Source organism: Sminthopsis crassicaudata, chromosome 2, assembly GCF_048593235.1.
Source record: "Sminthopsis crassicaudata isolate SCR6 chromosome 2, ASM4859323v1, whole genome shotgun sequence".
In the NCBI taxonomy this organism is placed as follows: Eukaryota; Metazoa; Chordata; class Mammalia; order Dasyuromorphia; family Dasyuridae; genus Sminthopsis; species Sminthopsis crassicaudata.
Window position 1 is genome coordinate 227,247,388 of NC_133618.1, and position 16,256 is coordinate 227,263,643.

The 16,256-nt window shown below is 39.1% G+C and overlaps 1 protein-coding gene across 1 annotated transcript in view; it reads right to left on the reverse strand.

Moving 5' to 3' along the window:
• Nucleotides 1-16,256, reverse strand: part of CLU (clusterin) — a 30,075-nt gene that overhangs the window by 5,668 nt on the left and 8,151 nt on the right. The window contains exons 2-6 of the mRNA XM_074288388.1: nt 14,331-14,465; nt 8,229-8,377; nt 5,262-5,432; nt 4,003-4,432; nt 2,514-2,621 (exon numbers count right to left, since the gene is read on the reverse strand). Coding sequence (XP_074144489.1) covers nt 2,514-2,621; nt 4,003-4,432; nt 5,262-5,432; nt 8,229-8,377; nt 14,331-14,418 — 946 coding nt within the window. The 5' untranslated portion in view covers nt 14,419-14,465. The remainder of the gene's footprint in view (nt 1-2,513; nt 2,622-4,002; nt 4,433-5,261; nt 5,433-8,228; nt 8,378-14,330; nt 14,466-16,256) is intronic.

The following is a 16,256-nucleotide window of genomic DNA, read 5'->3' on the forward strand; positions in this document are numbered from 1 at the left end:
TTAAATGATGGAGGCAACAAAGAACTGCTAAGAAACAAATTAACACCATCTTCCTGATAATAAACAATTTACCCCTAAAAACATTTGTATCAGTTTGTATTGTATCAGTTTGAATTGTGTCAGTCATGTATGACTCTTCATCACCTCATTTGGAGTTTCCTTGGCAAAGGTATTGGAGTGTTTTGCCATTTATTTCTCCAGCTCATTTTGCAGATAAGGAAACTGAGGCAAAGAGGATTAAGTGACTTGCCCAGGGTTAAAGTATCTCAGGGTAGACTTGAACCCAGGTCTCCTGACTCCAGATCTGGTGCTCTATTCACTGTACCACCTTACTGCTCTATTAAAAAAAAAAAAACCTAAACAAAAATAAAAAACAAACCCATAAATGTGAAAAAATGAAATGCTTTCCTTAAGGCAACAATTCAGTTAAGTAGTGATTGATAGCAGTTGAGTTAGTTGGTAAAGGCCTGTGCCCGGATATTTGTAGCTCACTAAATGTTCCTCAAACATAAATCACTTTCTTCTATTTAAGTTCTATCAGGAGTTGCAATTTCAACCGTGTCAGGATTTCTCCCACTCACAAGAACTATAATTTCTTCACACATTCAGAAACAGAAAAGCTAAAGACCTCTTACTGGATAGTCTTCATGAGTTCTTATGAACAAAACCCAAAAATTAACTCCCCAATGGCCAATTTTCTGACAATGAGCCACTTAAAAATGAACTAACTTGGTCCTTTAAGAGCAGACACAGTTCATTAGCTGCCTATATTCAAAACCTTTTCAGCTATTTCAATGCTCTCCACTCTCCCTCACCCCCATTCATCTCCTGCCAGCTACTAGAATTGCAGGTGTGGTATCTAAAAGTAACCTGTTACAATAGGGCTAATTGTGTAAAATCTAAATCTGTGAAGTTATATGTCAATCACTGAAATGACACAGCTTGTAAAAACCTTGGGCACTCGTAAAAAGACTACTGTTTCAGGATTATTCACACAATGAAAAAAAGAAGAAAGACAAGTTTCTAGACTCCTGGTGGAATTTACAGAACCCATGGGGAGAAAAATATTACTTTTGTCTTTACAAAGAGAAAAGTGATAAAGTACTAAGATGTAATTTAAAGTGGCACTCTGACCCTAGGCGCCAATGATTAGCAACCCTTGATATTATTGTCCCAACTTTTCTGAAAGGAGAGAGGAAAAACAGAGCATGATTTCTGTTCTTACCACATAGAATCTCAAGGTTTGATTTGTCAGGAACCCCAAGCTAAAATCACCTCTTTTTTTAATTCCTTTCTATTTACTATTAGGAGATACCCTGTTTTCCAAAACTAAGGCCCAGCAAGTGAGCTGTGTCCTGGGCTTGGCATAATAATAATTCTTTGCACTGGAGAATTTCAGCCATAGCAAAATTCCAGAACTATTTCATACCAGCATCGGGTGCTCCCTGAGCTTGGACAAGTAGCTGCAGTACCCATATCCTGGTCACTATGAATTAAACTTGCCTCATTGTTGCTGTTGCCCCTCCTTTGTCAGAACTACCTCTCACTGTGTAGCCTTTGTTATAAATATTGGGTTTTGCTCACACTAAAGTGGGTCTCCTACTAGAAGGAGCATATGTGTCTAGTTTCCCTCCTCCAGTGGAATTAAGAAAGCTTTTTGCTTTTGACCAATATTATCTCTTTGGTTTTCTTTTCTTTTCTTTTTGAAAGTTAACTATGGTTTTGATCATTGTGAGATCTCTGGGGGTTTTCCCTTGTTTTTTTTTTTTGTTTGTTTTGTTTTGTTTTTGTTTTTTGTTTGTTTGTTTGTTTGTTTGGTTTGGTTTGGTTTGGTTTTAGACCTAACAGAAGTTGCAGAACTGCTATGGCTTTTTGGTCATTTGTTATATAGTTGACAGATTCAAAGTATAATTTAAGTATTACTGAGGCCCTTCCTAATCCACCAGGTGTTTGCTCTCTTTCCCTCTTGAAATATTTTTGTGCACTTTCTGTTTACTAATCTATGTACATGTTGTACCGCCAAGTAGAATGGAAGCTCCTTATGGAGCTGAGAGCCTGGTTCTTGGGCTGAACCATTGCATTCTTTTAAATGAAACAACCTTTCTGCTTGTTTGGAAGCCCTAAGAGATCAGAGCATACCAACACTGCAGGTTTATTAAAACTGTGACAAAATGTAGACACACTAAAAGAAAAAAGTTGTGGATCTGGGTAAATAAACAGTGGCTATGGTGAATAATCATAGGATTGTAAATCTAGAACCAGAAGAAACCTTAAAAATTAATTATCCAATAACCTCTCATTTTATAAATAAGGAGATTTAGGCCCAGTTAGGTTACATGATTTGTCCAAGGTCACAGGCTAGGTTTTGAACTTCCATCTAGTAGTGCTCCTTCCATAGTATTACTGGTACAATGAATGGCATAGAGGTATACATATATTCTTTGGGCAAATAGTAAATAATCAGTAAGAATGATGTTGCATCTATGAAAAATATTTTCCCTGTGCTTCCTTACCTACTGACAAAATCTCCCGGCACTTTTCACATTGATCCTTCATCTTCAAGCATCCTGCTGAGTTACGACGGATTTCCCGGCATACCATGCGATCATTGGTACCATTTTCTAGGGACAAAGGAAGAAGAAAATTGCATCTTGTCACTATTAAAACTGCTGGTCAATCACCAGGAAAAAAAGAGTGTTCCCATCTTATATATACATCCCTTTCTCCTCTGAAAATAGAATTGATTTGTCTCCTCTTTACCTCCATGCCTCTCTAACCCTGAATGTTTCTTTTAAAATATAAAGACTGAAGTTTATAGAAAGAAACAAAATTAGTAACTAAAGTGTCATTCTTCTAGGATAGAAACATAAAATCATAAAACTGGAAGGAACCTTAAAAATTGTTAAAGAATATATTCAAAGGCAGAAGTTACTTTCTTTTCATTTATTGAATTTATTCAGATCCACTGGTGTTGCCTTAGAGAGTGGCCAAAAACTCAGCTAGGGAAAAGAATCAGTTCAATTACTTATTGAGTGCCTACTATGTCCCAGGCATTGTGTTATGCACTGGAGATACAAAAACAAAAATGAAATAATCCTCATTTTAAGGCATGATGGTTAACAAAATGGCAATCACTATAGAACCTTGGCTTTCCCTCAGCTTTAATCCTCTCTCCAGAAAAGGGGAGTCTTCACAGCTAATCTGGGGAGGAAGTGAGGAAATCAAGGTCCAGGAGAAAATCAAGGTTTCTAGTACTGGGGAAAGTAGAATAGGGTTGTGTGGACAAAGGAAGTTGAGGATGGCCACAGCACCAGTTGCCCATAACACCAGTCTGCCTTCACCTTCTGCTAGTTCCTCTTATCTGTGCAACAGTGAATAGGATACTTTTCTCAGCTTTAAAATGAGGCGCTTTGACTGGGAGGCCTTTGAAATGCCTGCTTCTAGTTTTAAATATGTGATCCTATTTCTCTGTACTGGTAACTATTTTAGCTTAACCTCAGCATATAACTTTGGCACAAAAACAGGTTGGAAGTCAGCTTTTACTGCTTATCTTGTATAGATCTGTGGGGTTTTGGGGGGGGAGAATTTATTCTGAACTTAAGCACACAAACACACAGAGCAATTACTAGAAGATAAGGATAGGATTCTTGTTATGTCTACTTATGTAGATATTGTTTCCCCCATTATAACGTGAGACCTTTGAAACCCAGAATGGTTTTTATTTTTTTCTTTTTAGTCCTAATGTTCATTATAGTGCCTGGTACATAGAAAGTGCTTAATAAATGCTTGTTGATCAATCAATCACAGCATTCTTATCTATAATAAGAATGCGATGATCTCATTTGTTCTGAATATGCAGATGTGGATTTTAGGTATAGGCATGCTGAGTTTCTGGGGAAATGCCAAGAGCAGAGAAGAAAATGGAGGAAGAGAAGGAAAAGAAGGAAAGAAAGAAATTTTAAAAAAGAATCATTGGATAGTTCCAATTTAGTAAGAACCTACCTGAAGAGTGATAGGTATTGAGATTCCATTGCTTTTCCCTTTCCATAGCCCTGTGGGCATTCTCTATAATCTTCTGAGACATTTCAAAGAAGGGCTGGAATAGATGTTGGAAACCTAGTGGATGTTGGGAGAAGAAAGGTGAAATGTCTCGAACTACCCTCTGCTTTTGGAAAAACCAAGGTCTGAGTGGGGACCTTGAAGAGTCACTGAACACTCCTCTAAAGGGGCTCATGATGAAAGGGTTTGTGTTCTCAGAGAACAGAGAGCTGCCCTGAAATAACTCATCCATGTTGTGCTGAAACAAGCTGTAATCCTCTTCCAGGTTCATCAGCTTCTGTTTTTGTTCCTGATCATCTTTCAACAGGGTATCCATTCGGTCTCCATTTAACCAGATGGAGAAAGGAGAGGACTGGTTCAGAAACTCCTCTAACTGGAAAAGCAAAGAAAGGAACATCTGAGTGCCAAACTCCCCTGCATCATTCACTCATGTTGGGGTGCTGAGCCAAACTGGGGGGTGTAGTTATTTCTACAGGCCAGGTGCCCATAGGAGTGAGTGCTAATGGCATCCTTTTAGGGAAGGGTTTTGTTTGTTTGTTTTAATAAGTATAAAGGAATCTGAGTGGGATTCCAGATAAAAGTATCTTTTAAAAAAACATCTTCCCCTCACCCTACCCTAAAATGCCTTAATATTAGATATATACTGGATTTGTAAGAGGCTTATGTTAGAATGAATAACGTTTACATATCCAAGAATTTTTGTTTATTTCAATTTATTCAAAAAACATCATTGGTATATATTCCATTATTCTGCAGAATGGAGCATAATGAGGAAAGATTAAAAGTCATCATTTTCAAGGAAGGGAAATAGCCATTTTTATATGAGAGAATTTGGATTTTGGATCCCACATCATCTCTATAATTTTCATTTCCTTGTTCTTTTTCTAGAATCTAGCCAAGTAAGTAATAGGTGGGAGTGGTAGATACAGAGTCCACAAAAATCATTTTGGTAAGAAGGGCAAAGATATGGAAGCAGCCCTCTCAATAGAAAGAGCCTAGTTTGGAGGTCTTAACTTTAAAAATTAGGATTAATTAGGAGATTTAGAAGCTTAGGGGCTATTAGGATCATTTCAGCTGGCCTCAGTTTAACTCTCCTAGAAATAAGAATTCTCAGTCTTCATGAGTTTGGGCTACCATTTCTTGATGTCTCACGGCTACTATTACCTTAACAAGTCCCTTCCCTCCCTGTGGGATTTCCTTACCTGACGGCCCACAAGGCCTGAACCGCTCCTGCAGACCTTTGTGTAGAACTTCATACAGGTTTGTTTCAGGCAAGGCTTGCACTCCTCCCACAGGGCCATCATAGTATCATTGCACACCTCTGGCTTCTCAACCATCTGCTTCTCTAGGTTCTTGGCCTCTTGGATGGCCTCCTGAAGGTTAGGCAAAGAAAAAGGCAATGAATCCTCCACAGAGCCCTGAATGCTTGATGTCTCAGGCTAATCCCTGGTTCTGGCATGGGAGTGTGATCGCCACCACCCTTCATCTCCAAACCTGTACTTTTCTGCCCACCACAGAGCCTGTATGGTTCCTTCTGGATGGCTTCCCTTGGGGGAAGGCCAAGGTGACATATGCATCTGATTTTAGCCTGTCCTGCTCCCCATACCCCAACTACAAAGGACATATAAGCATCTGGATTTTTTTGGTTTGTTTTTCTCAACTCTCAAGGAAAGGCAATTATCATTTTCAGGTAGGCTTCTAAGAGCCCAGAACAACTTCATTCCTTTATATTAAACTTGAGCAGGCCCAAAAGAACTATAGCCCCCAAAAAAATATATATATATTTTCATGATCACTGGACAAACAGCTTCCCTTGCCTACTTCCTTTTTTTCTCACTGAAAGAAAAGAGAGGAAGATATCTAAAATTTCTCCACAGGTTACTAGGAAATGCCAGAAAGGATTTTAAAATGCCCTACTACATATTGTCATTGACACTTTTGTTAAAATCCTATAATCAGTTTCAAAAAGCATCATGTGATATGCTCAGAAAGCTTGTGCACAATAACCCATTCCCTACAGCTTCAGCCACTCCACAGGGTTTCCATCTGGAATCAGCCATGTCACAGCAACTACAAAGGGGTCTCTTGTGGCACTAACCTTAAGCAGCTCCTTCCAAATAACATACACAGACTAAAGGAAATCTAGAGGGGCAGCTAGATGGCTCAATGGGTAAAGCACTGGCTTTGAAGTCAGGAGGACCCGAGTTCAAAATCTGACCTCAGACACTTAATACTTCCTGACTGTGATGCTGGGCAAAACACTTAACCCTCATTGTCTCAGGAAAAGAAAAAAAAAAAAAAAAAATCTAGCAGGGACCTGTACTTTCCTAGGTTTGTCAAGTTTGCTAAAGAATTGCATTGTAGGGGGCAGGTAGGTGGAGCAGTGGCTAGAGCACCAGCCCTGAATTCAGGAGGACCCGAGTTCAAATCTGGTCTCGGACACTTCCTAGCTGTGTGACCTTGGGCAAGTCACTTAACCCCAGCCTCAGAAGAAAAGAAAAAAAAAAAAAAAAAGAATTGCATTATAATAATAGATAACATGTATGTATTTTTTACTATGTGTCAGGTGCTGTTAAGCACTTTACAATTATGTCCTCCTTTGATATTCATTCCACCCCTGAGAGTTCAGTACTGTTATGATTTCCATTTTTATAGATGAATAAATTGAGGCAAACAGATTAAGTGACTTGCCCAGGTTCACATAGCACTCATAAGTATCAGAGGCCAGATTTGAAGTCGGATTGTTCTGACTAGGGGCTCAGTACTCTGTAATGATCCACCCAGATTCACAGAAGTGTTGTCTCTGAACAAGGAAAGTATAATTGATTTGTTTTTTTGAGCCAAGGAACTCTCTCCTTGCTATGTCAGGTGAACAAACCTATGGTATTAGTATGAGTGTTTCCTTTCAGACTACCTAGGGAGGTGCAGATCCCTGCTAGGGTTCTGTTAGTCTGTCTATGTCCATTGGAGGGACCTGTAAAATATAAAATTATCTATAGATGTTTAAGTTGCCAGGATGGTGACCAGTGATGAGAACTTTAGGTAGACTTGTAAATTAAAAATGTAGCCACAAGGCCCTATTTCACAGAAGGGAGTGCTATTGGAAAAGGGAAAGTATACTTACTCATAAGGGTAGAATGCCACTGAGGACATTTCATTCCCCAGAATACATCTCATTTAGCCTCCAAGGGTAAAGTTGAGGGAAGGAATGCTAAAATATTAGACAAGTCTTTTTATGAGACTGTATGGCCTAAAGCAGCTCAAGTTCAAACCACAGTTCTGTCAGTATCTCTGGGTGTAGTACAAGAGAAAAACTGTCTCCTGATTTACCCTACTAGCAAAATGCTTATAATGCTCACATGAATAATGCCTCATGTGATCAGCTTGCAGTTGCTATGTGACACCAGAAAACAACAATGCTATGAACTACTCAGAAAAATTTACTTTGGAGAATCCAAAACTCATTCCTATTTGACTCCTCCCCAGTGACCTTTACACTATACCAAGGAGAGTCAGCTAATGGAAAAGAAAAGAGACCACCAAGCTCTTGATTATCAATCAATCCACCACTGGCTCTAGCATCCCAGGCTTGTCTCTTAATTAAGAATTTCATTAAATTGTAAACTTCAGGCAGAGAACACATTTTATATTTTTATCCCCATTTCTACCTACACTCTTTCTAGCTCACTGTGTTACACGTTAGAAACCAATAAATATTTGCTGAAAAAATCAATGCAAGATGGTGGATGTAGTAGAAAAACCTAGACTCTGGAAATTTGGAAATATTCCCTGCACCAGTACCAGTACCACAAACTGGAACCCAAAAGCCTCAACAGATCCTAAAACAGATTTGCTAATTCCAGCAGGCCTCAAAACAAATAGACATTTCCTGTGACTCACAGCTTACTCAACTGCTACATTTTTTAAAGAAAAATTATAACAACCCTTAAATAATAAAACCCCTTTAAAAAAAAATCCTTAAAAACAAAAACAAAAAATGTACAACAGCTACTTAAGACTCTCTCCCAGGAAAAGCAGAGGCTGCTGTAGCAAGCTAACCAAGAAGATCACAGTTCTGGATCAGTGTCTAGTGAAAACAAGATTACTCTTTCCTATCTTCATGGTGTAGTCCACCAGAAGCACATGGGGGTGGAGCTGTCCATTCTCACCTCCTTCTGTTTCTTGGCTTCTTCTAGGTTGGTGAGCAGCATTCTACGGTCCTTTCCTGTCTTGTCCATTAGACTTTTCATCTGTTTCACGCCATTGAGAGCATTTTCAAATTCATTGCCTATGTACTTACTCCCCTGGGCAGACATATCTGCAACAGAAGGAAAAAGTGAGACTGAGTGACAATCATAGAATGTTGGCAATAGTAGGTCTCTAGAACAAGTCCCTGCAGCCTACCCATTCCCACCATCTTGGGACCAGCACATAACTGCTCTCCCACTTTTTATAAATTGGAGTTGTAATTTTCAAATGAACAATGAAAACCTAAAATGAGAGTTTGGAGCCCACAGTTCATGATCAATATTTACAAAAATGGAACATTCTCAGGTGAAGAAAGCTTTCACCTAAATCTTAGGCTTGGTTGAAGGTCTAGAGAGAACTGTATCTGTATAGCCCCAAGCAAAAGATGTGGCTGGTCCAGTTAGAAAAAAGGTGAGACAAATGTCTCCCCTGTCTCTGGCTACTTAAGGTTGTGGGAGTTAGCCAGATTTCTTCATTCACCTCTCAGACTATTATATATATACACGCATCTTCATTGATGCTGAAGAAGACATTTGTTCATTCATTCATTCAACAAGCTTTTATTAAGCATCTGAGTAGTACAGTGGATAGAGTAAGGCTGAATTTGAACTCATGAAGAAGACTCCTCTTCATGAGTTCAAATCCAGGCTAAAGCACTTACTACATATGTGACCTTAGGCATTTAACCTTATTTTCTTCAATTGCTCATCTGTAAACTGGAAAAGGAAATTCAGACATGACTTAACAATACGAAGACAATATTAAAACCATCCTATTTTCTAAGAAAAAAACTATAAGGAAATAAGCACTTATGTGAGTGATAAACAATATAAACAAATATAAAACATAGTCGCAACAAATACAAAGGCATTATGGGAGGAGAACAGTGACAACTGAGTGTTAGGGTGAATCTAGAGAAGCCTTGTGTAGGAGGTGGCGCTTGAACTGAGTCTTGGTGGGGGGAAAAAACTGGGATTTTAAGAAAGTAGAGATAAAGAGAGAGGGTATTCCAGGCAGGGAACAAGACAAGAAATGGTAATACCATGTATAGGAAACAAGTAGTTATTTCCTTTTTGGGGTATAAAGGACTGTGTAGAGGTCATTGTTATTATGATGCAAAAAAACCACTTTATAGCTCTGTTTAAAATAGCCATTAACTCGTGTAGAAGAGTTGATGTCCAGGGAAAATGTCTTTATTTTTGGTAACTCTCCAGGCCTTAAAAAAAAAAAATGCTGCTCCCTAGGTAATTTTTAGTCTGATCCTGCCATTAGAGTTGGCTCATGAGGCAACTAAGTGTCTAGAAGCAAGGCAAAAACTCAGGGGAGAAGTTTAAAACAAGTTAGAGAAGCAGCTTTGGGAAAGATGCTTTTCTGTCCATCCTTTCTTCTCCTATCTGTCCTGTGACTTCCTTGGCAAAATGCTTGCCCTTTCCTTCTCTGGTGTGTCCCCATTTTACACATGAGGAGCTGAGATACATAGGGTTAAGTGACTTGCCTAAGCTCACACAGGTGTCACAGACTGGATTTAAAACCAGATGTTCCTGACTACAGGAATGGTACTTGTACTCTGGCAAATACTGGACTGATGGACATGCATTCTCTGTCTTTCATACAATCAGAAAAAAAAAAATCCAGCAACTGTTTGTTCCAAGAAAATCGGTCCAAAGTGAGGAGAAGGAGAAGGCAAGCTAAGGCTCTTCCTGGGACTTATAGGGAGCAATCATAAGACTCAGAAGAAGTTGTGAAGGAAGCTGGTGAGGAAATGGGCTTCATAGAAGCCCCTCCTTGGATATGGTGCCAGCTTGGGCCCTTCTTGATTTTCAGATGTGCACAAGGTCATTAAGATTGATGGATAAGCAACATCTGGAGAAGGGAATTGTTCTTGTTCCCTGGAAATCCTAGACCCAGGAGGGTGCTGGAAACAGCTGGGCCAGCTCAGGAGTGTTCAATTTTTAGCATAAGCATTGGTGCCTCAAAATTCAAGGCTGAATTTATCGTTTTGACTGTTAGACTTAAGAACACTAATGCAGATAAAAATGTGTGTTATTACTATTGTTGTTCAGGATCCCATTGGGGAATTTCTTGGCAAAGATACTGGACTGATTAGCCATTTCCTTCTCCAGCTCATTTATCCAGTGTAAACAAGATTAAGGAACTTACCCAGGTCCCATAGTCAGTCAATGCCTGAGGCCAGATTTGAAGTAAGGAAGAAGAATCTTCCTGATTCCACAACTGGAGGTCTATCCACTGCGGCCACCTAGCTGTCCCATAGTTTTTTCTACCAGGAGAGCCTGATAGTTTTTTTTTTATAAAGTTTTTTATTATTATTATTATTTTCAAAACCCATGCATAGATAATTTTCAACATTTGCCCCTGAAAAACCTTGTTTTCCAACTTTTTTTTCTCCCTTCGTTCCCAGAACCCTCTCCCCTAGAAGACAAGTAATTCAATATAGGTTAAGCATTGCAATTCTTCCATGCATATTTCCATAATTATCATTCTGTACAAGAAAAATTAAACCAAAAAGAAAAAAAAGAGAGAAAGAAAACAAAACACAAACAACAACAACAACAAAATGAAAATACTATATTGAGATCCACACTCAGTTCCCAGTCCTTTCTTTGGGTGTAGATGGCTCTCTCCATCACAAGACCATTGGAACTGAAGACTCCAATTGTTAAACATTTATCCGGACACTCATGTGATGCTGTATAAATAATTACTTGAGCTCCACTGGATTGTTGAAAAGGGCTTAAAAAACAAAATCATCACCCAGTGACTCAAGCAGCAAGGTGGCTCTATAGATAAAAATGCTGGGCTAATCAGGAAGTGAGTCTAAATCTTCATTCACTTACTGGATTTGTGACCTTGGGCACACCATGTAACCTCTATTTCCTCACCTGTAAAATTGGTATAATTCATAGCATGTGCCTGCCAGATTTGTTTTGAGGACCAAGTGAGAAAAAGATTCATCTTTGTGAATTCAAATTCAGCTTCAGATACTACTTGACACATTATATTTTTGCATCTAAGAGGAACTATATAAATATTAGCTATTAATAATAATTAGCAATCATCTTGCATTTTAAGATTTGTCAAATATTTTGTGTGCATTCTCATTTGAGCCTCCCAACCCCAGCTTAGATCCCAACTCATCTTTATTAGAACCACATCCCTACCCCATTGTATCAAAAATGTATTCAGGTCCAATAATAGAATAGGTTTAAACTAGCCTGGTGCCATCCACCCAGTATGCAGTTCCTCTAGAATCAAACTTTCCCCCCCCCACACGGTTGACATCCTCATGCTGATCAGTGGCCCCTCCGCAGATGACAGCACCCTTGTTCTCAAACCACCTTTTCTGAACAAGACTAGCTATTACTCAAGTTAGGTCATTTTTTTTTCCTATGTTAGTAGACATATATGGAGGCATTTGTGATGGAGACTCCTATCTTTGACATCTAAGGATCTGCATTTGAATCTCAGCTGTGCTTCTTGAGAGTTGGGCAAATAAAGCTTCATTTGGCTTCTGAGATTTCTATCTCTAAATTGGGGATAGATGATGTGCTTTACCGTTCTAATGTGTACAATTCCATGACTTGATGAATCTCATTGATATTTATCATCTCCAATGTGCAAAAAGTATAAGACCCAGTCCCTACCTTAAGGAAAAGAATAATCTGACTGAGGAAATGATTTGAATATACATGGATCAGAGAATAATACAAAACAGTATATAATTGAGATTTAAATGACTCTATATTAAGGGAGCTCAGATATTAGAAGAGTAGTCAAGGAAGCCTTCCTGATTTGGGTGAGGCTTTGAACAGAGTTTTGAAGGTAGGGTAGGCTTTGGAAGAGTAACTAGGTGGGGCAATGGATGGAGCCCATCCAGACTCAGTCAGGAAGTCTCATTCTTAACCTAATTTAAATCTGGCCTCAGACATTTACTGGCTGCATGACCCTGTACAAGTCACTTGTTGCCTCAGTTTCTCCAGCTGTAAAATGAGCTGGGGAAGAAAATAGAAGATTACTCCAGTATCTTTGCCAAGAAAACTTCAAACGGGGTCATGAAAAGTCTGATATGACTAAACTAAAACAACAAGAGACTTTGGAGCGGTCCAAAGCAATGAAAATAACCCAAGTTGATGAACAAGATAAGTGTATCTAAGACAACCGGAACGAGTAGGGCATGCTTAGGGCACAGTAGGAAGACTGGATTGATAGGATGTGAATCATAGTAGACAAGCTAAATAGGGTGGGGTCAGATTAGGGGAGGCTTTGAAAGCCAGACAGAGGCATTTAGGCTGGATGCCTAAGAAAAGAGAACTGAGGACATCTGAGAAACATCAGGGAATGCTCATTCCTTCAAGCCACAAATGTTTCATCAGTAGATACCATACCCAAAGCAGGGTGCAGGTGCTGGGGGGGGGGGGATGGGATTCAGAAGATGCATAGGACTCTTCTTTGATTGGCTTCTTGGACAAACTGCCCCTCATTCCTAAAATATACTCCTTTTATCACTTTTACTTAGAGTATCCTAGCTTTTGTCAAGATTCTACATGAAGTTTTTCCTGAGACCTGTCCCCAGCTGTAAGTACCTCCTTCCACCTCAATAAAATTACCCTGTTTGCATTTATTTTGTATATATTTGTGTGTATGTGTATATGTGCTTATGTATATTGTATATGCATATTATATGTGTGTACATATGGTATGTGAATGTGTATTTTGCATTGTACATGTGCATATGCACATATATGTAAATGTGTAGGTGAATGTGTATTTTGTGTAAACATGTTTATGGTTTTTCCAGGATTAAAGAAGATGCATTAATGAAATGATTCAGGACAATTCCAATAGACTTATGATGGAGAGAGCCATCTACATCTAGAAAGAAGACTCTAAGGACTGAATGTGGATCACTTTTTTGTTCTCACTTTTTTTCACTTTTTTGTTGTTTGCTTGATTTTTTTCTTATTTTTTCTTTTGTGATTTGATTTTTCTTATGCAGCATGATAAATGTAGAGATATATTTAGAAAAATTGCACATATTTAACCTATATTGGATAACTTACTGTTTAGAGGAGGGGGGGGGAGGGAAGGAGAGAAATTTGAAGCACAAGGTTTTTATAAGGGTAAATGTTGAAAACTATCTTTGCATATAGTTTGAAAATAAAAAGCTATTATTAAAAAAGAGAAATGCTATTATCAATTTTGCTGCTAAACCCTAAAGACCATGAGCCTTTCCTTCTGACTTATAGCTGAAATCTTCTTTAGGTGTTATCTCTCCCACTAGAATGTGAGTTCTCTCTAAGCAGGCCTTTCTTTCTTTTCTATTTTATATGGCCAACACTTTGCACTTAAAAAATGCTTTTTCATTCATTCATTCATGTTCCCTCCCCCCAAAAAAAGAAAAGATAAGCTCCCTGAGGGCAGGGTCTATTTCATTTTTGTTTTTGTATGCTTAGCACTTAGCAATCTACCTGGAACAATTTAGAGCAAATAATCACTGATGGTTTGATTTTAGACTTTCCTTTCTGATCTAGATAGTAATTTTCATGAGAGTATGAACCATTTCATCTTTCTGAGTGCCAGGAACATAATGAGCATTAATGTGATCAATCAAATAAGAGAATATCTGAAAAGCACCAAGCACAGTGCCTGGCACATAGTAAGTGCTTAAATGTTTGTCCCCTTCTCTCCAACTCATCTTCTTACTTGGAAATCTTTTGGAATCCCTAGCTTCCTCCAACACTTTCCTAGTCCCTCCTAAGAGTCTTTTGTAGGATATCTATATTGAATACGTTTATATCTGTTCATGTTACTTCTCCCATTAGAATGTGAGCTCTTTGAAGACAGGGACTGTTTGACTTTATGTCCCTAGCACCTGGTCCATGACTATGCACATAAGTAGGCAGGTAATAATTGCTTGTTGATGTATTGAGTCATATTGAAAATCTGGTCTTTTTTTTAAAAGAGTTTAAAATTCATAGAGAAATATGACAGCATTGCCAACTTACCTTGAAGGTCATTGGGAGAAAGCAGGGCATCTCCTTTCTTCCAGTTTAGCAAAAGCCCAAGGAACAAACACAGCAACAAGGACTTCATTTTCCTTTGGGTTTTGGTTCCAGAATCTTAAGATTCTGGCAAGGAGGCTGCATGAAGAAAAAGGAGGAGGTGGGTTAAAGTAACTGTGGAGACAGAGCTTGCTGGCACCTATAGCTCAGAGGTTGCCTTCCAGCAGCTGCCTAAGGCAGTGGAATCCCAGTTTATAGTCCCAGAATGCAAGCAGATTCAATATCAGAGTCAATCACTCTTTAACACTGGATTCCAGTTATCCTGGTAATAAAATAAGATTCAGGTCTTGGCCATCCCCAATGAAGCAGAAAGAACACTGAAGACCACCAATACAGAAAAGAAAGCATTATTCTTGGGCTCATCTCTCTTTTCTGAGGACCAGAATATAAATCTGCAGGTAATGAAGAAACTTTATTTAAGCAGAACAAAACAAACAAGCAAACACTCTCTACTTCACCATGCAAACAGATGTAAACAGATTGTCTACAAAATATTCCTCTTATTAGGAGCTCTTTTTAATAATAATATCATATACATAATATATATATAGAGAGAGAGAAAGAAAGAGACAAAGAGAGACACAGAGACAGACAGAGACAAAGAAAGACAGAGAGAAAGAGACAGAGGGAGAGAGACAGAGAAACAGAGGACACAGAGAGACAAAGAGACAGAAAAAGAGAAAGAAAGAGACAGAGAGAGAAAGACAGACAAAAAAAAGGGAGAGAGAGAGAGAGGTAGAGAGACAGAGAGAGACACAGAGAGACAGAGACAAAGTCAAGAAGCAGAGAGAGAAACAGAGAGTGAGACAAAGAGAAACAAACAAAAAGAAAGACACAATGAAAAAGAGAGAGAGAGAGAGAGAGAGAGAGAGAGAGAGAGAGAGACAGAGAGACAGAGAGACAGAGAGACAGAGAAAGAGAGACAAAGTCAAAGAGAGACAGAAAGAGAGGGAGGGAAGGAAGGAAGGAAGGAGTATGAGCACTTTTAAGGTTTGCAAAGTGCTTTACAAGGACATTTGATCTTCACACCAGCCCTGAAAGGTGGATGCTATTACTATCCCCCATTTCACAGATGGAGACATTGAGGCACAGAGGGATTATGTGACTTGCCTAAGATCACATGGAGTCTGAGGCAGGATTCCAATCTAGTTCTTCTTCACCATCCTCACTAGTACACTGCTGTCTCACTTGGTAGAGACAGAATTTAACATTCTTAATCACATCTACTTACAAGTTCTTTTGAGATTTTGTGGCTATTATGGTTTTTTAAAATGTGGTTCATGTGACCAGCCTGTCCAAAACAGCACAATAATATCTGAAATGGAATGAGAGCTGCAGAATAACAGAAACCCTGCCAGAGATTTGGAGTTAGGGGTTTGAAGCTGGAGTTGGGGCTCTGCCACAACTGACCATGAGATGTTGGTCAAGTCCCTTAGCTACTCTTGGGCTTTGTCTCCTCATTTATAAAATGAAGTATTGGGTAGATGGCTTCTAACATCCCATGTTAGCTACCTCCCCTAAGACTGTGAGAGAAGAGGAAAGCCCGAAGGGAAAACAATTTCCCCTCTGGCTTTTCTGGGCCGCCACAAAGCCCTTACCAATCAGCATTTTCAAATGATCACCAGCCTATTTTCGTTGTGTTTTTTCTTTTAAATGGAACTCCTCCCTTCATCAGTGTCCTAGCCAGTGTAACCTGCCAACCAAGCTCCTGCCACATTATGACTGTAGCCTTGGGGCCTGAAAGCCTGGCCCAGGGCCTCTTGCTTATGCAATGGATACTTTCCCAGAAGCTAAGAGAGGTGTTGCACAAGATTTGAAACCCCCTCCCCCAGCTGAAGGCCATCCATTTCCCATAACCCGTGCGGGGGA